The 19,891-nt window shown below is 54.6% G+C and overlaps 2 protein-coding genes across 2 annotated transcripts; one reads left to right on the forward strand and one right to left on the reverse strand.

The window, feature by feature from the left end:
• Positions 1 to 215: 215 nt before the first annotated feature.
• Positions 216 to 3,720, reverse strand: LOC134731073 (uncharacterized). Its single transcript, XM_063607208.1, has one exon. It carries the CDS (start codon positions 1,059 to 1,061, stop codon positions 216 to 218), a length of 846 nt encoding a protein of 281 aa, XP_063463278.1. The 5' UTR covers positions 1,062 to 3,720.
• Positions 3,721 to 10,547: 6,827 nt separating this feature from the next.
• Positions 10,548 to 14,978, forward strand: LOC129393267 (putative uncharacterized protein FLJ46235). The gene is made up of 3 exons (XM_055093570.2): positions 10,548 to 11,447; positions 13,511 to 13,568; positions 13,662 to 14,978. Exon 3 carries the CDS (start codon positions 13,738 to 13,740, stop codon positions 14,359 to 14,361), a length of 624 nt encoding a protein of 207 aa, XP_054949545.2. The 5' UTR covers positions 10,548 to 11,447; positions 13,511 to 13,568; positions 13,662 to 13,737; the 3' UTR covers positions 14,362 to 14,978.
• Positions 14,979 to 19,891: the final 4,913 nt, after the last annotated feature.

The raw sequence follows: 19,891 nt of genomic DNA on the forward strand, positions 1-19,891 counted from the left end.
CAGACCTTCTCCAGCCTGACCCTTGTGCCCCAGGAAGAGACAGGCCCAGAGACGGAAGGAGTTCTGGGAGGGTCACACAGCACTCTGTGGTGGAGCACAGACAAGAGACAATGATGGGCAGAGCCTCGGGCTGGACTCTGAGCCCTAGAGGCCCCAAATTCCAAGTGGGCCTGGTGGCTGTGCATAGTGGGGCTGCCTGGCTCTTTCTCCCCTCTTCAGGCCCCCATTCCTTGACCCCTGATGCTCCCTCTGCACCCTGCCCCTATCCCTGCCCTGGTGGAAGAGAGACAGGATGGCTGGGCCCTGACGGGGCCAGAGTGTGGCATGGAGGTCAGGTCCTGTTCATGCTCAGAACCCAGTGGGCAGTGGGAGAGGCTGGCCTTCGAGCACAGAACCTGGGAGGGGGCATGGGCCCCACGCCTGGGAGTTGGGGGTCCCTGTGCCCCAGCTGCCCCTCCTGTCCTCCTGCAGGTTGTGTGGTTCTGGGCATCCACGCCAAGGGGGAGCGCCTGAAGCACTGGTTTGACTGCCTGAAGAACAAGGACAAGCGCATCGAGCGCTGGCACACGCTCACCAGCGAGCTCCCAGGGGCCGTGCTCAGCGACAGACACCCACCCACCACTGCTACCCCTGCCGCCACCTGCGCCCAGCACGGCCGGCCCCGGGCTTCCCCAGCAGCCACCAAGGCCTGTGGCCCCCACACTGGGGGAGATCCAGAACCCCTGCTTGGACACAGAGCCACTGCAGTCCCCGATCGGAGGACATGGAGGGCTCAGCCACTCTGGGATGGGGAGGGCAAGGAGCTGGGGTGGGGGGCTCTCAGCCCTCTGGGGCCCAAGAGGCTGGTGGTGGAAAGAGACCTCAGCACCTGCCCAGGGGAAGGGGACACGCCCATCTGGGAGCAAAGACCCTTCTAGAGGCCAGCCCTGGCTGAGAGGACAGGAGTGTGGGGGCGCCTTGGCGGACAGTGGGAACGGAGGAGGGAGGTGGTGAGCAGACAGACAGGTGGAGGATGGGACCTTGAAGACTGGCTGCTCCAGCCCAAGAAAGCCTGACTGCATCCCTCATCTCTTTCGCTGCTGGGCAGATGGAAGAAGTGGGCCTGCCAGCCGAAAGTCTGCCAGAGTTCCCGGAGGCTCCTGATGACGGGTAAATTGGCACATGCTTCACTCAATGATTCCACAAGCCCTGGGGGTGAATGAGACACAGGGCCTGCCCTCAGGGAGTTCCCATCTAGTCAGGAAGCCGGAACAAACCATTCCAACTGGGGTGAGAAATACCAAGACCAGCTTGACCAGTCTGCAAGTACCGTGGGCTCTGCTGACTCTGCCGGGAGGTCAGGGAAGGCTTCCTGGAGGAGGCGGTGCTTCCGTAAGGCCTTGGAGGGTGAGTGGGGGCTTCTAAAAGCAGTCCAGGCAGTGGGAGTGGTCTAAAACGGCCTGGAGAGAGAAAGCCAATGGGGCCGGGGTGCTGTGGACCCGGGGTCTCCTCTCCAGGGGAGGGTTTGTTAGGAAGGTGTGAGGCTCGAGGCAGGAGGTGGGGGACGTGATGGAAACACCATGGAGAAACTGGTGTAGGCTCAAGTTCAGACCTCAGACCCAAGTCTCCCACTCTGATCTCTTTCTACTCCTGAGGGACCTCAAGGACAGAGCCCGCCCCTCCTCCTTCCCGGCATAAGCATCAGGTCAGCTGCGGTGGAGAAAAGGGTCCCTTGTGCTTCGAAAAAAGCAAGCATTCCTACACGTCCTGACTCTGCCCTTTCCCCTCCCCTCCACTCCATGGCTCACACTGGGGGCCTCCGGGTGCTTGCTCGTGGCATCTTGGTCCCGCTACCGCCACAGATGTCCCTTTTGGGAGTAATCAGTGGCAGTCCAGGGCCGTGTCTCTGGGGAGGCCTATGGGGCCAGCTCCACCCTCCAGGAGCTGAGCAAGAATCACCCTGGCTGGTGGGCCTGTCTGCTCCCCTGAGTCAGACTCCCCAGGAGGCTTGAGAGTATCTGAATCTTGGGGCCCATGCCTGAAGCCCACAAACTTTCTCTGCCTACCAAGGGCCCCTCAGGAACGCTGGGTGAACAAATGCAGAGCCAAGGAGTTGCACAGCCAGAGTCCCAGTGTGCTCAGCCCATCAGTGTGTGATGGAAACAAAGGCCCAGATAGGTCAGGTGACCTGACCAGGGCCTTCCAGCCCCACACATCAGGCCTTTCCCAGGTTGCAGGGAAAACAGGACCCCAGCCCCTACACAGTCCCTGGCTACCTGCTGCTCATGGAGACTTGTCTCCCCATCTTTAGGAAGGGTTTTTATGTGAAGGTTTTTGCATGCACTGGTCTGAACACATGTTCACAGCCCTGCAAGGTGGGTTTGATTCTCATCCCCATCTTGCAGGTGAAACAGGTTCCCAGAGTCTGAGTAGTTTGCCAAGGCCACACAGCCAGGAAGGGTGAACCAGGACTCAAACCCAGGTCCTCTGACTGCCACTTTCTCTCTCTGGGGGTCGGTACCCCCAGTCCCTTCCCTCCTGGTCTGTCGGAGACTCAGCAGAGACACCAGGTGAAGGCTCAGTAAGCTCAGGTGCATGATGGAGACCTGGGGTCTTGTCACTGTCCTGCCACCTCATCCGCTGGCTTTGAAACCATCCATGCTACTTCAGGCTTCCCCAGAGGTGTCTAACCTGGCCCCCAAACTCAGCCACCCCACCCTAGCCTCTGGGGGCTGAGGCAAGGGCTCCTCTTTTCTCCACACAGAATGGGCACCCTCTGGGGGCCTAAGGTAAGAGGTGGTCTATTTCTAAAAGGCCTGGTGTCTAGTTAAGCTCTGGGTATCTTCTTAGCTTTGCTTTTTTGGGGGTCTCATTCAGAGAGGAGATTTGACAGCCTCTCTGAAGACACAGAAGTGAATGGCAAAGCGAGAAGAGGCTGTATCCCCCACCTACCATGACTTCCTTATTAGGCACATGGGGAATAAGGGGCCTGAAGGGGCACAGCTGGGACAAGAACCCAGAACTCCAGCCCCCCAGTCCAGGGCTCTCTACTGCCCAGGCTGTGCAAATGGGGCTGGGACCGAAAGATGGGGACAGTCAGGCTGGGAGGCAGGCTTACTGGCCAGCCAGCCCAGGGGCAGCACGGGCACTCGGGCAGGAACTCCCCAGGAAGTTTGGAAACCTTCCTTTCCAAGGATCTCAGCACCCTTCTAGATCCCGTGCAGATTGTCTTTCTGTTAAAGCGTTTTGAGGCCGGGCACGATGGCTCACGCCTGTAATCCCAGCACTTTGGGAGGCCGAGGCTGGCGGATCACCTGAGGTCGGGAGTTCGAAACCCGCCTGGCCAACACGACGAAACCCCGTCTCTACTAAAAATACAAAAATTAGCCGGGCGTGGTGGCGCACGCCTGTAGTCCCAGCTACTCGGGGAGGCTGAGGCACGAGAATCGCTTGAACCCGGGAGGTGAAGGCTGCAGTGAGCCAAGATCGCGCCACTGCACTCCAGCCTGGGCGACAGAGCAAGACTCCGTCTCAGAAAAAAAAAACAAAAAACGCTTTGAGAAGCTGCAGAAGCGGCTCTGCCTTTGACCCCGAATGGGCATCTTTACTCGGGTCCATCATCCCCACAAAGACAGGAAATCTGATGCCAAAAAAAAAAAAAAAAAAGTCATTCCAGGTGTCAGTAACCAGGCGCTGCCTCCAGCCCCGCCCCGCCCGCCGCCCCGCCCGCCGCCCCGCCCGCCGCCCCGCCCGCCGCCCCGCCCGCCGCCCCGCCCGCCGCCCCGCCCGCCGCCCCGCCCGCCGCCCCGCCCGCCGCCTGCGCCAATCCCCGACGGGCCCGTCTTCCAGCCCCGAAGCGGTCACCTCCTGACCTCTAGTGGCGAGCGCGGGGAACTGCGCCCCGGCCCGTCCGCCCGCCGAGCCCGGGCCGTGCATGCCGTGCCCGTTGTTCCTTCGCAAACCGAGTGAACCTCCCGATGCATGGACTCTGGCTGTCGTCGACTCAGACTCTCGTGCACTGCTTAACCCCGTTTTGCTGCCATGTGACGGCTGCAGACACTGTTGCAGACACTGTCCTCAAACTGCAGTCCCACAGACAAGTTTTGTATTTTGGTCTGACCTACCCGAAGGTGTCCTTTTTAAGTCTTATTTGTTAATATTTATAATGACATATAATCCAAAGTAAATGGAAACATCATATTGCGATCTCATTGCCTTGGCGAGACTCTCACCTTTTAATAGATTTGAAGGGGGTGGGGGCGGTGGCTCACGCCTGTAAGTCCTAGCACTTTTGGAGGTCGAGGTGGGAGAATTGCTTGAGGCCTGGAGTTCGAGACCAGCCTGGTCAACATGGATAAACCACGCCTCTAAACACACACAATGACAATTAGCCTAGCGTGGTGGCACACACCTGTAGCCCAGGTATTCAGGAGGCTGAGGTAGGAGGAGGAGGATCGCTTGAGCCTGGAAAGTGGGGATTGCAGTGAGCCGAGATCACGCCACTGCACTCCAGCCTGGGCAACAGAGGGAGACCTTGTCCAAAAAAAAAAAAAAAAAAAAAAAAGATTTGGAAGGGTAGGAGGGGAGGGTGGAAAGACGGAGGAAAAGGCAACTGAAACCTACTCCGGATATAGTCTTGTTACTCTTCACCAGGAACCCATTTGAGGTAGGCCCTCAAGTTACAGATGGGGAAACTAAGGCCCAGAGAGGTTAAAATACTTTTACAGAATCACACGGCTGGTCGATGGCAGAAGCACGATTCAAACTGAGGCAGCCGAAGACTTTTTGCACCAGGACCTCTCGGCCATGCTGTTGTCCACTCATCCAACAAACAGCCGTGGAGTATTGACTAACTCCAGCCCGTCTGAGGCTCCAAGAGTCGTACATTTTAGAAGGTAATTTAAGACATGTACTGCTTAGGTTTGGAGGGAAAAAAATAAACCTTCCTAACCACAGATTAGTGTATTAGGACTAGTAGCAATCCCCACACTTTATATTTTCATTCCACCTTGTTAGAAAATGTTGATCAATGGTTGAATACAGTTTATTGTACATCATTCTTTAGGTCAGAAATTTCTCGAGATAAAAGCCTCTGCTTTCTAACATCGACTAACGAAGAAAATGTATGTCACTGAATGTGCAAACCTCTCAATCTCTTTCCTCTATGTCCCCCTTCAGGGTCAGGGTCAGGGTCCAGGTCCGGGTCAGCGTTTCGCATTTAGTCAGGGTTTGGTGTTCGGTTTTGGCCGGGTTAGGGTGGGTTAGGACTCGGGTCATAGTTTTGGGTTGGCGCGGTTGGCATCCGTGCTGGAATTTCCTTTCTGGCTGTCACCGTGACCGTAACCCGAATTCTGGTTCCACTGCTCTCCCCTGTCTAATTATCAGGACTCTTTTCACCGCTGGCTCCATTCATTGCTTGCTCCTCCTGCTTATCTCTCCTGTCCAATCTGCCGAGCTCGCCACCTTCTTGTTCCGCCCTCTTCTCCCTAACATCCAATAGCAGCCTTCTCCGCAGTCCTTGCTCCGACCACTCCTGTCTCTTGCCCAATCAGCAGGCTCTACCAATGCTTACTCCGCCCACTTCTCTCGTCCAATTGGCAGGGTCTCCTCAGTGCTCGCCCCACCTACTTCATGCCCGTCCAATTGCAGGATCTCAGTGCTAGCCCCGCCCGCTTCTCGCTCCTATCCAACCAGTAGAGACTCTACCAGTGCCCACCCAGCCCACTTCTCTTTCTTATCCAATGACAGGATCTCCTAGTGCTCACTCCGCCCACTTCTCTCCCTCATCCAATCAGTGAGCTCTGCCAGTGCGTTGCGTTCCTGTCCTTGGGGGAGGGAGCCCGGGGTCTCTCGGGGAAACGGAAACGCAGGCTCAGATGTGCGGGTCCAGTTTCGAGGCGACGCGGCCGAAGCGCTCTTCCGCCACACAGTGGTTTTGTGGGGCAAAGGCCGCGCGATTCCGCAGGCCCTGACCCTGCAGGGACTCAGGATGGCCCTGGGCGCTTTGTCCGGGTGGAGCAAGGGCCCGCCCGGCGGGACGTGTGCGGGCGGCTGCGCAAATGGCCCCGCCGGCACCGCGCGGGCCTGGGGATGGGGGCAGCCTGGGGAGGCAGTGCCTGCGGGTGCCGCCCACGCCGAGCGCTCTCTGCCTCCCCGAGCACTCGCTCCGGACTCCAGGGCACCGTGCACCGAGTGCCATCCCCACTGTCCGCACAGGGGCTCGGCTGGGCTCCCGCTCCCTCTCTCGGTGGAATGAGCTTTTGCAGAATGAGGGGACAGACTTCGAAGGAAACACATGCAGGCCTGACACCTAAAGAGAAAGCCAGCTGTCCCTGTGGTTTATTTCTAGTATTTTGTCTGATTGCTTTTCAGTGAGTCAGTGGTAGCCAACATCTTTAGTTCCTAGTACGTACCAGTGCTGTTTGAACACTCTCCCTGCGCTCTGTGCTCTTCCCATGATGAAGTGAAAACTTCATGTAAGGACAGGGAAAGTGTATCCTGGCCAGCTGTGGGGCTGGATCCACGTGGGGTCAGCCCATGGCATGTTTGGCCATCACACCGTGCTCACTGCTGCTCCTTCTTTTCCTTATACTGTTATGACATCAGCGTCTCTCCTGACACCACCTGTGCCTGCTCATATTTAGGCCTGATACTGCCCAGGTGTGTGACCCTAGGCATGTTCTCAAACCTCTCACCTGTAAAATGGGGATGGTGCTAGGACCTGCCATGGGGTGGTTGCAAAGGTTAAGCGGGGGTGGTTAACCAAAGCCTAGGAGCATCAAGGAGCACCATTGAGACACAGTGAGTATTTGTGGAATATTAATTCTTAATTCTTTAATAATTCTCTAATGAATTATTTACTTAATTCCTTTAGGATCAATCATCATTTATTCACTCAACTGTTAGGCTCATCATTTTCAGTTAGGTTAGGGATAGCATAGGGTTATGACTGTTAGGGTTAGGGTGGGGATTAAAATTCTATATGAGATTTGGGTGGGGAAACAGAGCCAAACGATATCATCAGTCCAATATTTTATATTAAGAGTTACAGAGATGTCGAACTCCTTACCAACTGATAACTATAGTGCCCACATTTTGCTCATGGGGAAACAGAATTAGAAAAATAAAATATCTTGCCTAGACTCCCAGCTAGCAAGTGACCTATGCCAGGCTTGAGTCTACCGACAGATCTGAAGTCTTGGACTTTTAATTACTATTCCTATTCAAGTCTATCATTTTGGATGTATTTCCTGGGTGACAGGGTGAGACCCTCTCTCAAACAAAAAAAGAAACCCAAAAAGTTTGTTTGTGAAGAAGAAGGAAAACTAGTTTTATGTGGTGTCATCAAGAAGTGAGAAAAGAAAATGTCTTGATCATAGAGCATGATCTGATACTTTAAAAGTTGCCGAGAGGTCAAATAATGAAGGCAGATGGGACCTTTTGAGCTTACTGGTGACCTTCATATGAGCAATTTCACTGTTGGAGATGAAGCCATGTTGGTGTTCAGTTACTCAACATTATTCAACATCCCTTCATGCTAAAAACTCTCCATAAACTAGGTATTGATGGAACGTATCTCAAAATAATAAGAGCTATTTATGACAAATCCACAGCCAATATCATACTGAATTTGGACCAAAGCTGGAAGCATTCCCTTTGAAAACTGGCACAAGACGAGGATGCCTTCTCTCACCACTCCTATTTAACATAGTACTGGAAGTTCTGGCAAGGGCAATCAGAGAAAGAAATAAAGCATATTCAAAGAGGAAGAGAGGAAGTCAAATTATCTCTGTTTGCAGATGACATGATTGTATATTTAGAAAACCCCATCGTCTCAGCCCAAAAACTACTTAAGCTGATAAGCAACTTCAGCAAAGTCTCAGGATACAAAATCAATGTGCAAAAATCACAAGCATTCATATACACCAACAATAGACAGAGAGCCAAGTCATGAATGAACTCCCATTCACAACTGCTACAAAGAGAATAAAATACCTAGGAATACAACTTACAAGGGATGTGAAGGACCTCTTCAAGGAGAGCTACAAACCACTGTTCAAGGAAATAAGAGAGGACACAAAACAATGGAAAACCATTTCATACTCATGGATAGGAAGAATCAATATATTGAAAATGGCCATACTGCGCAAACTAATTTATAGATTAAATGCTATTCCCATCAAACTTCCAGTGACTGTCTTCAAAGAATTAGAAAAAACTACTTTAAATTTCATATAGAACCAAAATAAGAGCCCGTATAGCCAAGACTACCCGAGGCCAAAAGAACAAAGCTGGAGGCATCACACTACTTCAAACTATACTACAAGGCTACAGTAACCAAAACAGCATGGTACTGGTACCAAAACAGAAATATAGAACAATGGAACAGAACAGAGGCCTCAGGAATAATACCACACATCTACAACCATCTGATCTTTGACAAACCTGACAAAAACAAGCAATGGGGAAAGGATTCCCTATTTAATAAGTGGTGCTGGGAAAACTGGCTAGCCATATGCAGAAAACAGAAACTAGACCTCTTTCTCACACCTAATGCAAAAATTATGTCAAGATGGGTTAAAGACTTAAATGTAAAACCCAAAACCATAAAAACCCTAGAAGAAAACCAAGGCAATCGGGTTAGGGTTAGGGTCAGGGTCAGGGTTAGGGTCAGGGTTAGGGTCAGGGTCAGGGTCAGAGTTAGGGTCAGGGTCAGGGTTAGGGTTAGGTTAGGGTGAGGGTGAGGGTTAGGGTCAGGGTTAGGTTAGGGTGAGGGTTAGGGTCAGGGTCAGGGTCAGGGTCAGGGTCAGGGTAGGGTCAGGGTTCGGGTTCGGGTTAGGGGTTAGGGTTAGGGGTTAGGGTGAGGGTTCGGGTCCGGGTCAGGGTCAGGGTCAGGGTAGGGTCAGGGTTCGGGTTTGGGTTCGGGTTAGGGGTTAGGGTTAGGGTTAGGGTAGGGTTAGGGTTAGGGTTAGGGTAGGGTTAGGGTTAGGGTTAGGGTCAGGGGTAGAGGTAGGGTCAGGGTTAGGGGTAGGGTCAGGGTCAGGGTCAGGGTTAGGCGTTAGGGGTTAGGGTTAGGGTTGGGTTAGGGTTAGGGTCAGGGTCAGGGTCAGGGTTAGGTTAGGGTCAGGGTCAGGGTTAGGTCAGGGTCAGGGTTAGGGTCTAGGGTTAGGGTCAGGGTTAGGGTCGGGGTTGGGGTTGGGATAAGAGTCAGGGTTAGGGTTAGGGTTATTGTTAGGGTTAGGGTTTTAGGGTTAGGGTTAGGGTTGGGTTAGGGTTAGGGTTAGGGGTTAGGGGTTAGTGTTAGGGTTAGGGTTAACGGTTAGGGTTAGGGTTAATGTTTAGGGTTAAGGTTAGGGTTTGGTTTAGGGGTTCAGGTTGGGGTTGGTGTTCGGGTTTGCGATTACGGTTGGGGTTGCTGTTGGGGTTAGGGTTAGGGGTTTGAGGTTGGGGGTTTGGGGTTGGGGTTGGGGTTAGGTTTTGGGTACAGTTAGGGTAAGGGTAAAGGTTAGGATTGGGGGTTTGGGTTAGGGTTAGGGGTTTGGGTTAGGGTTTAGCGGTTAGGGTTAGGGTTATGGGTTAGGGTTAGGGTTAGGGTTGGGTTAGGGTTAGGGTTAGGGGTTAGGGTTAGGGTTATGGTTAAGGGGTAGGGTTAGGGTTAATTGTTAGGGTTAGCGTTAGGGTTTGGTTTTGGGGTTCAGGTTGGGGTTGGGGTTGAAGTTTGCGATTACGGTTGGGGTTGATGTTGGGGTTAGGGTTAGGGGTTTGAGGTTGGTGGTTTGGGGTTGGGGTTTGGGTTAGGTTTTGGGTAGGGTTAGGGTAAGGGTCAGGGTCAGGGTCAGGGTTAGGGTGAGGGTCAGGGTATGGTCAGGGTTCGGGTTCGGGTTCGGGTTAGGGGTTAGGGTTAGGGGTTAGGGTGAGGGTTCGGGTCCGGGTCAGGGTCAGGGTCAGGGTAGGGTCAGGGTTCGTGTTCGGGTTCGGGGTTAGGGTTAGTGTTAGGGTAGGGTTAGGGTTAGGGTTAGTGTTAGGGTCAGGGTTAGGGTTAGGATTAGGGTCAGGGGTAGTGGTAGGGTCAGGGTTAGTGGTAGCGTCAGGTTCAGGGTCAGGGTTAGGGGTTAGGGGTTAGGGTTAGGGTTGGGTTAGGGTTAGGGTCAGGGTCAGTGTCAGGGTTAGGTTAGGGTCAGGGTCAGGGTTAGGTCAGGGTCAGGGTCAGGGTTAGGGTCTAGGGTTAGGGTCAGGGTTAGGGTCGGGGTTGGAGTTGGGATAAGTGTCAGGGTTAGGGTTAGGGTTATTGTTAGGGTTAGGGTTTTAGGGTTAGTGTTAGGGTTGGGTTAGGGTTAGGGTTAGGGGTTAGGGGTTAGTGTTAGGGTTAGGGTTAACGGTTAGGGTTAGGGTTAATGTTTAGGGTTAAGGTTAGGGTTTGGTTTAGGGGTTCAGGTTGGGGTTGGTGTTGGGGTTTGCGATTACGGTTGGGGTTGCTGTTGGGGTTAGGGTTAGGGGTTTGAGGTTGGGGGTTTGGGGTTGGGGTTGGGGTTAGATTTTGGTACGGTTAGGGTAAGGGTAAAGGTTAGGATTGGGGGTTTGGGTTTGGGTTAGGGGTTTGGGTTAGGGTTTAGCGGTTAGGGTTAGGGTTATGGGTTAGGGTTAGGGTTAGGGTTAGGGTTGGGTTAGGGTTAGGGTTAGGGGTTAGGGTTAGGGTTAGGGTTAAGGGGTAGGATTAGGGTTAATTGTTAGGATTAGCGTTAGGGTTTGGTTTTGGGGTTCAGGTTGGGGTTGGGGTTGAGGTTTGCGATTACGGTTGGGGTTGGTGTTGGGGTTAGGGTTAGGGGTTTGAGGTTGGTGGTTTGGGGTTGGGGTTTGGGTTAGGTTTTGGGTAGGGTTAGGGTAAGGGTAAGGGTTAGGATTGGGGGTTAGGGTTCGGGTTAGGGGTTAGGGGTTTGGGTTAGGGTTTAGGGGTTAGGGTCAGGGTTAGGGGTTAGGGGTTAGGGTTAGGGTTTAGGGGTTAGGGTTAGGGGTTAGGGTTAGTGTTAGGGGTTAGGGGTAGGGTTCGGGTTCTGTTTGGGTTTGGGGTTTGGGGTTAGGGTTAGGGTTTGGGGTTTGGGTTAGGGGTTAGGGGTTAGGGGTTAGGGTAGGGGTTATGAGTTAGGGGTTAGTGTTAGGGGTTAGGATTGGGTTTAGGGTTAGTGTAGGGTTAGGGTTAGGGTTAAGGGTTTAGGGTTAGGGTTAGGGTTAGATTACAATTTCTAACCTGTTTTATTTTGTTTTTTTTTTCTGAGACAGGGTCTCCCTCTGTTGTCCAAGGCTGGAGTGTAGTAGCGCTATCGCAGCTGACTGCAGCCTCAACCTTCCAGGCTGAAGCGATCCTCCCACCTCAACCTCCCACGTGGCTGAGACTACAGGTGCTTGCCACTATGCCCAACTAATATTTGGATTTTTCGTATACGTGGATTCCAGAGGGGTGACAGCGAAACGTGAGTAAGCATGGATTTTGGTATATGCAGAGATGGGGGGCTGGAACTAATTCTGTATACTGAGGGACGACGACTGTATATGTTTTTACAATTACGCTGTAGGATACATACTGTTGCATAGCCTTGAAAATAATAATTTTTAATTGAGTGGAATACTAATAATATTGATAAAAGTAGCAGCTGGCCAGGTGTGGTGGCTCACACTGGTAATCGCAACACTTTGGGAGGCTGAGGCAGGAGGATGGCTTGAGGCCAAGAGTTTGCGATAGGCCTTGGAAACAAAGGGGGAGTCACCACCCCTACAGAAAAACACATGAATTAGCCTAGTGTGGTGGCATGTTCCTGTAGTCCCAGCAACTTGGGAGGCTGAGGTGGGAGGATCACTTGAGCCCAGGGAGGCTGAGACTGCAGTGAGTCATGATCAGGCCTCTGCACTCCAGCCTGGGTGACAGAGTGAGACCCTGTCTCAAAACAACAAAAAAGTAGCAGCTAACATCAACTGACCTTTTATACCAGGTGCCTATGGATACCATCGTTTAATTTCTTATAACTGTTTCTTATTTCACTTACCAACTCTGTCTTCAGTTACTCCCAGATTTTTACTGTGTGTGTACAGATGACCTTTTGTTTAGATTGAATTGTCTCCCCAGACGTAAGATTACTGTGAGTCATGGTGAATGGACATTCTCATTACCCTTGATGTAAATCGACAGGGTTTTGGGTGCCTCCCAGCTATAATCTTAGCACTTTGGGAGGCTAAGAGAAGAGGATTGCTTGAGGCCAAGAGTTGGAGGAGGCAGTATGGAAGTATGGTGAGACCCTGTCTCCAGTATTTTAAAAAATTGACAGGCTTTACCCTGGAAGGCTTATACACAATTTAAACACCCCTCATAGTATAAGAAAGTGCCCATTTCACTGCACCTTTGCCAGCACAGGGTATTATAATTTAGTAAGTCATTTTTTGTTTGATTATTTTACATAGACAAAAGACCTCATATTACTTTACTTGTCACATTTCAACATCTTTCCTCAGCTTATTAGCTCTATTTCTTTTCTGTCTGTAAACGGTTGTTGTTGTTTTGTTCTTTGAGACAGGGTCTTGCTCTGTCACCAGGCTGGACTGTAGTGGCATAATCATGCCTCACTGCAGCCTTGATCTCCCAGGCACAAACTTCTGTATTCTGAGTAGCTGGGACTACAAGTGTGCACCACCACTCCCAGCTAACTTTTTTCTTCTTTTGGATAGAGACAGGGTCTCACTGTGTTGTCCAGACCGGTCTCTAGCTCCTGGCCTTAAGCAATCCTCCTGCATTAGCTTCTCAAATTGCTGGAATTTCAGGCATGAGCCACCATGCCTGGCCTGGGCTAGTCCCATATTCTCTAGAGTTCTCTTTACTTTGTGCTAGCCAATCTCTCATTATGCTGTTCACCTGCTATAATGAATAATTCTCTGTATTAAATTTTACCAGTTTAAACTTTTGAGTGGTTTATGCTTCCTGATTGGACTCTGACTAATATGTTAGGAAGGGTCCCAGGAGATAAACCCACACAGATGGGATTTGGGCATAGGTTTGGTTTCCCAGGGGGCAGTGCTGAGCTCTTTGCCAGTGGGAAATGGGATGCTGGTGATTTCCAGTAGGTGACCTCACAGTGACTCAAGCTGCCACTTACTGTTGATTGTGACGAAATGCCAGCTGAGGCACATGCCTTGGGAGCTAAGTGGTTGCTGCCCTTGACCACTGTGAAGACTGGTTTGGGAAGGGTCGCTTTGGATGCACTTGAGCAGGGGTCCCCAACTCCTGAGCCATGGAGCCGCAAGGAGCCACACAGCAGGAGGTGAGCGGTGTCGAGTGAGGGAGTGAGGGAAGCTTCGTCTGTATTTACAGCCACTCCCCTTTGCTCACATTCCCGCCTGAGCTCCACCTTCTCAGATGAGCAGCAGCATTAGATTCTCATAGGAGAATGCACCCTGTTGTGAACCGTGCATGTGAGGGATCTAGGTTGCACTGTCCTTATGAGAATCTAATACCTATTGATCTGTCACTTTCTCCCATCACGCTCAGGTGGGAACATCCAGTTGCAGGAAAACAAGCTTAACACGCCCACTGATTCTACATTATGGTGAGTTCTATAATTATTTTATTATATATTACAGTGTAATAATGGAAATAAAGTGCCTAATAAATGCAAATGTGCTTACATCTTTTGGCCCAGCTCCTACCTCCCGGCAGCCTCTCCAGGCCCAGAACTTTCTCCAGTCAGCCTCTACAGACCAAGCTCATGACTCACAATGGCCTATTTAGGCCCATACCGTACCTCGCGGCAGTCTCCGCAGATGAGGCTACTGCCTCACAACAGCCTCCACAGGCACAGCTCCATCGTTACAATGGCCTCTTTAGACCCAGCTCCTGCCTCCCAGCCTTCTCTCCAGGCCCTGAACTTTCTCAAGTCGACCTCACCAGGCCCAGCTCATGCTTCTTTGCAGCCTCTCCAGGCCCAGCTCCTGCATCTTGGTGTCCCCTCCAGGCCCAGCCTCTACCTCCCGTCGGCCTCTACATTCCCAACATCTGCCTCACAGCAGATTCTTCACGCCCAGCATCTACCTCACTGTGGACCCCCCAAGCCAAGCTCCCAACCTTTTAGCAGCTTCTACACACCCAGCTCCTGCCACCCAGTGGCCTCTTTAGGCCAAGCTCATGCTTCACAAGGGCCTTTCCAGGCCCAACTTTTGTCTCATGGCAACCTTCCCTGGCCAGATTCCTGCCTGTCTCCCAGCAGCCTAGACAGGCCCAGGTCTTGCCTCACACTGGCCTCTCCACATCCAGCTTATGCCTCACGGTGGCCTCTCCAGGCCCAATTCCTGTCCCAGGACATCATCTCCGGGCCCAAAACTTACTCAAGTCAGACTCTCTAGTCCCAACTGCTGCCTCCTGGTGGCCTATGAAGGCCCAAAATCTCCTCAAGTTGACCTCTCCAGGCCCACCTCCTGCCTCCTTTTAGCGTCTACAGGCTCAACCTCTGCCTCATGGGGGCTTCTCCAGGCCCACCTCTTTCTCTTGGCTGGGTCTACAGGCACAACTGCTGCCTCACAACAGCCTTTTTTGGCCCAGTTCCTGTCCAGCTCATGGCGGCCAATGTAGGCCCAAAACTTCCTCAAGTCAAATTCTCCAGGCCCACCTTCTGCTTCCCGGTGGCCTGAACAGGCCCAGCTTTGACTTGAGAACAGCCTCTGCAGGCCCTGCTCTTGCCTCCCAGGGGCTTTTTCCAGGCCCAACTCTTGCCTCATGGCAGCTGCCCCAGGCCAAATTTCTGCCTGCCTGCCAGCAGCCTCAACAGGCACAGCTCCTCCCTCACAGTGGCCCATTTAGGCCCAACTCATGACTGTCGGGCCATTTCCAGGCCTAGTGCCTGCCTCGTGGCTGACTCTTGAAGCCCAAAACTTCCTCAAATCAGCCTTTTGCCCAACTTGTGTCTACTGTCGGACTCTACAGGCCAGCCTCTGCCTCACAGTGGACCCTCCAGACCCAGATGGTGTCTCACTGTGGCATCCTCAGGCGAAGCTCCTGCCTTTCGGCAGCCTCTCCAGGCCCGGCTCCTCCTGCCTCCCAGTGGCCTCTTTCGGCCCAGCCCAGCTCATGCCTCCTGGCGGCCTTCCCAAGCCCCGCTTTTGACTTTCGGTGGCCTCTGCAGGCCTCGACAAGGCCCAGCCTCCTGCCTCCCGAAGGCCTGCACAGGCCCAGCCTCTGCCTCACAGCGGACTCTCCACACCAAGCTAGCTGTCGCCTCACTGTGGCCTCCCGAGTCCAAAGCTCCTGCCTCTCGGCTGCTTCGGCAGGCCCAGCTCCCGCCTGCCAGTGGCCTCTTCAGGCCCATGGGGCTCATTCCTCACAACGGCCTTTCCAGGCCCAGTTTTTCCCTTCCGGCAGCCTCTCCGGGCCCAGAACCTCCTCAAGTCAGCCTCTCCAGACCCACTTGCACCCTCCGGGCGTCCTCTCCGGGCCCAGCTCTTCTTCCTGGTTGCGTCTCCAGGCCCGACTCCTGCCTCTCAACAACCTCTTTGGACTCAGTGCCTATCCATCTCCTGGCGGCCTTGGTCAGCCCACAGCTTCCTCAAGCCAAGCTCCCCAGGCCCAGGTCAGGCCTCACAGTGGCCTCTCCAGGATGAGCTCCTGCCCTCCGATGGCATCTCCAGGCCCCAAATGTTCTCCGGTCGGTGGGCTCCTCCACGCCAAGCTCAGGCCTCCCGGCGACCGCCACAGGCCCAAGATGTCCTGAAGTCGGCCTCTCCCGGCCCTGCCTCCCAGCAAGTAAGCAAGCTCTTTTGGCTCAACTCCTGCCCAGCTCCCAACTGCCTTTGTAGGCCCCGAACTTTCTCCAGCCAAGCTCTGAGGGCCCACTTCCTGCCACCTGGTGGCCTGTACGGGCCTAGCACTGGTTGGAGAACAGCCTCTGCAGGCCCCGCCCTTGCCTCCCAGGGGCCTCTCCAGGCCCAGCTCTTGCCTCCACGGTGGCCTCCTGGGGCCAAGTCCCTGCCTGCCTCCCAGCAGCCCACGTGCGGCCCAGCTCCTCCCTCACGGTGGCCTATTGATGCCCAACTCATGCCTCTGGCACCCTGCCCAGAGGCGTGAGCCCCTGCCTCACACTGGCTCCTCCCACGCTGAGAGAGGTCAGTGTGAGCCCTTGCCTCACACCGGCCCCTCCCACGCTGAGAGAGGACAGCGTGAGCCCCTTGCCTCACACCGGCCCCTCCCACGCTGACAGGTCCGCGGGAGCCCTTGCCTCACACCGGCCCCTCCCACGCTGGGAGAGGTCAGCCTGAGCCCTTGCCTCACACCGGCCCCTCCCACGCGGACAGAGGTCAGCCTGAGCCCCTGCCTCAACAGGCCACCGTGAGGGAGGGGCAGGGTCGCACGCGGGCTGCTGGGAGGTAGGCAGGGACTTGGGCCCGGGAGGTCGCGATGGGGCGAGAGCTGGGCCTGGAGACTCCCCTGGGAGGCAACAGCTGGGGTCTGCAGACGCCCTTCTCCCGCCGGAGCTGGGACTGTTCAGTCACTGGGAGAAGGGATGTGGGTCTGAAGAGCTTGGTTGCAGAAACTTCGGGGTCTACAAACGCAGGCGGGAGCTGAGCCAAAAGAGCTTGTTTGCTGGGAGGTGGGAGATGCAGCCAGGAGGAACAGCTGGGCCATGCGGGAGGCGGAGGCCAGGCCTCCTCAAGTTGGCCTCTCAGACCCACTTGCAGCCTCCCGGCGTCCTCTCCGGGCCCAGCTCTTCCTCCCGGCTGCATCTCCAGGCCGGACTCTGGGCCGACTCCAGGTCCCAACAACGTCTCAGGCCTCACGGTGGCCTCTCCAGGCTCAGCTCCTGCCCTCCGATGGCATCTGCAGGCCCCAAACGGCCTCCGGTCGGTGGGCTCCTCTAGGCCCAGCTTGGGCCTCCCGGTGGCCTCTGCAGGCCCAAGTTGTCCTCAAGTCGGCCTGGAAGTGGGCCTGGAAGAGCAGCAAGTCGGCCTCCCCCGGCCCAGCTCCGTCCTCTCGGCGGCCTCTCCAGGTGCAAAACTTCCTCGAGTCAGCCTCTCCAGGCCCAGCTCCTTCTGCCTCCCAGTGGCCTCTTTCGGCCCAGCCCAGCTCATGGCTCTCGGCGGCCTTCCCAGGCCCCGCTTTTGACTTTTGGCAGCCTCTTCAGGCGCAGAACTTGATCTCCAGTCGGCCTTTGCAGGCGTGGCCTCCTGACTCTCAAAGGCCTGCACGGGCCCGGCCTTGGCCTCGGCCTCACTGCGGACTCTCCACGCCCAGCTAGCTCTCACCTCACTGCGGCCTCCCCAGTCCAAAGCTCCTGCCTTTCGGCTACTTCGGCAGGTCCAGCTACTGCCTGCCAGTGGCCTCTTTAGGCCCAGCTCATTCCTCACAACGGCCTTTCCAGGCCCCGTTTTTCCCTTCCGGCAGCCTCTTGGCCTCTAATTTGTTTATCTTTTGTGTATAAATCCCAAAATATTGAATTTTGGAATATTTCCACCGTTATATATTTTGGTAGGTAATTTATTTGGAGTGAGTTTCTGCACCATGCCCGAATTTTTTATTTTATTTTCCTTATTATTTGGTGTTAAACAGGTTTAATGACGGTCATGGCAACTTTTTGGCACAATGAAAAATATCGCCCATGATCAACGTGTTCTGTTCTGGGGAAGGGGGCAAAGGCAGGGTGAATCACTTTCTTAAAAAGTATAGCTCAAGTTGGGAGTGCAGAGGGAATGGGGAGAAAACCCTCCCGCTGCCTGTGTCGAAGTGCAGGAGCCCCCACCCCCATACTCACCTGAGTCCAGCCCCTCTGGGGAAGGAAGGGGTGCATTAACTCCCCCTAGTCCACAGGCGCCTCCCTGTGGCCCAAGGCCCTCTTCACACTCCATCTTGTAGCCCAGCAGGAGCTATTTTCCAAAAAGTGAAAAGCTCTGAAGGTCCCACAATTCATGGTATGTACAGGGGCTTGGAGGAGGGAAACTGCCCAGCTTTCCCCCGGCACAGCTGCAGGGGTAGGGGGTATAGATAAGAGGAGCAGGCCTTGGCCAGGCGTGGTGGCTCACGACTGTAATCCCAGCACTTTGGGAGGGGGAGGCAGGCAGATCACGATGTCAGGAGATCGAAATCAGCCTGGCCAAGATGATGAAGCCCCGTCTGTACTAAAAATACAAAAATTAGCTGGACGTGGTAGCGTGCACCTGTAATCCTAGCTACCCGGAAGGCTGAGGCAGGAGAATGGCGTGAACCCGGTGGGAAGAGGTTGCAGTGAGCCAAGATCGCACCACTGCACTCCAGCGTGGGCGACAGAGCAAGACTCGGTCTCAAAAAAAAAAAAAAAAAGAGGCAGGCCTTACTCCATCCCAAACTGAAAGGATTAAATGGCTTTACCTGGGAGAAGATAACCATCCTGCCCTCCATTGCTACCCCCACATACTGTCCATGTTCTCAGGGGGTACTGTGAGTCCTGGGATCTTTGGGGTTGCCCACCTGCCTGTGGTAGTTATGGAGACCCCCCAGGTGTTGAGGCAGGGCTGGGGTGTCCCCTTCCAACCAGGCTGTCAAGGCCCCAACTCTGGGGCAGAGGCAGTGGCAGGGCAGCCAGGGTTGCGCCAGAGCCTGAGCAGGTTGAGGTGGGGTCAGGCAGGGCTGGGAGTCAGGGCAGGGGCAGCAGCAGTGGACCTGCTATGCACACATCATCTTCTCCAAGGTTTGTGTGCAGAACATCCTGCCCATGCTGCCCCAGCAGCTTCAGTTGGCACCTGCCCCAGTCCAGCCTCTGGGAACCATGCAGCAGCTCCCAGCGGCCCTGCACCCACCACCAGCATCCGTTTCACCTGCAGTTGAAGATCCGTGAGGTGCCCAGAAGATCATGCAGTCATCAGTCCCATGGAGCAGCCCGCGAGGCTGAGGCTCCTCCCACTGGACCGCCCCCCAACTGGCACCACTGCTGCCCCTGCCCCTACTCTCAGCCTCACGTGACTCTCGGGCAGAGGCAGTGGTGGGGCAGCCAGAGCAGCGTCAAGAGTCTGAGCCAGGTGAGGTGCGATCAGGACCCCCACAGGGCTGGGAGTCAGGGCAGGGGCAGAACAAACCTTGGAGGGGAAGATGTGTGCATAGTGGGCCTGGAGAGCGGCTGTGGCCTAGTGGACAGGAAGAAGCAGTGGACCTGGAAGAGCTGCTTGATCAGGGCCGGCACTCGTCCAGGGCACGTGCAGTGAAGAGGACAGCGCCTTCTCGGTCTCCGGTTCCCTGAGCCTGTCCTCGGCTTCTCCACCTGTACAGGCAAAGGGGAAGCTGTCCCCATCACACATGGCACAGTTGGGGGTGTCGGGCTTTGGACTGCAGCTGGAGCATCTTCTCATCTTGCATTTGGGTGTGGTGGGGTCCTTCAGTGTGGGATCCATGTCTGTGGGGTTCCCTCTGCCCTGACCCCGAAAGCCCAGTCAGTTTCTCTTCAGGCTCTGCCCCCCAGGTGGCTCAGCTCAGCTCCTGCCTAGGAAAGCCTTAGTGTTGGGAGGGACCCTGATGACTGAGGAGCCTGGTAGCTCCAGGTCGCCCAAACTTTCGGGTCTCTTGCACCAGAAGGTGGCAGGATGCATTGGGAGGAAACAGGTCACCTTGGAAGGCGTCCCTGGGCCCCCATCCCCAGGGGTAGGGGCCGTAGGGGGCCCGCTCTGCTGCCTTGACCAGACTCCTGGGCTTTGAAGGCTCCTGGGCCCAGTAAGAAGGAGGTGGGTGCCAAGGTTGAGGAAGAAGCATCCGAGTATGTGTAGGAGGAGGACAGGGTGGGACCATAGACTTTGCCAAAAGCTGCAGGTGGATCGGGGGACCCTGGGGTCTCAGGATCCAGCAAGGGCGGCAGGAGTAAAGGAGGAAGGAATGACAGGTGCAAATACCTTCTCACCAAAGCCCTTGTTGCCCTCTGGCTCC

This window comes from Pan paniscus, chromosome 8 (assembly GCF_029289425.2).
Source record: "Pan paniscus chromosome 8, NHGRI_mPanPan1-v2.0_pri, whole genome shotgun sequence".
NCBI classification, from domain to species: domain Eukaryota; kingdom Metazoa; phylum Chordata; class Mammalia; order Primates; family Hominidae; genus Pan; species Pan paniscus.

Coding starts and splice junctions, on each gene's coding strand:
- LOC134731073 (XM_063607208.1), bottom strand. CDS start 1,061: ATGCAGTCAGGCTTTCTTGGGCTGGAGCAGCCAGTCTTCAAGGTCCCA.
- LOC129393267 (XM_055093570.2), top strand. CDS start 13,738: ATGGCCTATTTAGGCCCATACCGTACCTCGCGGCAGTCTCCGCAGATG.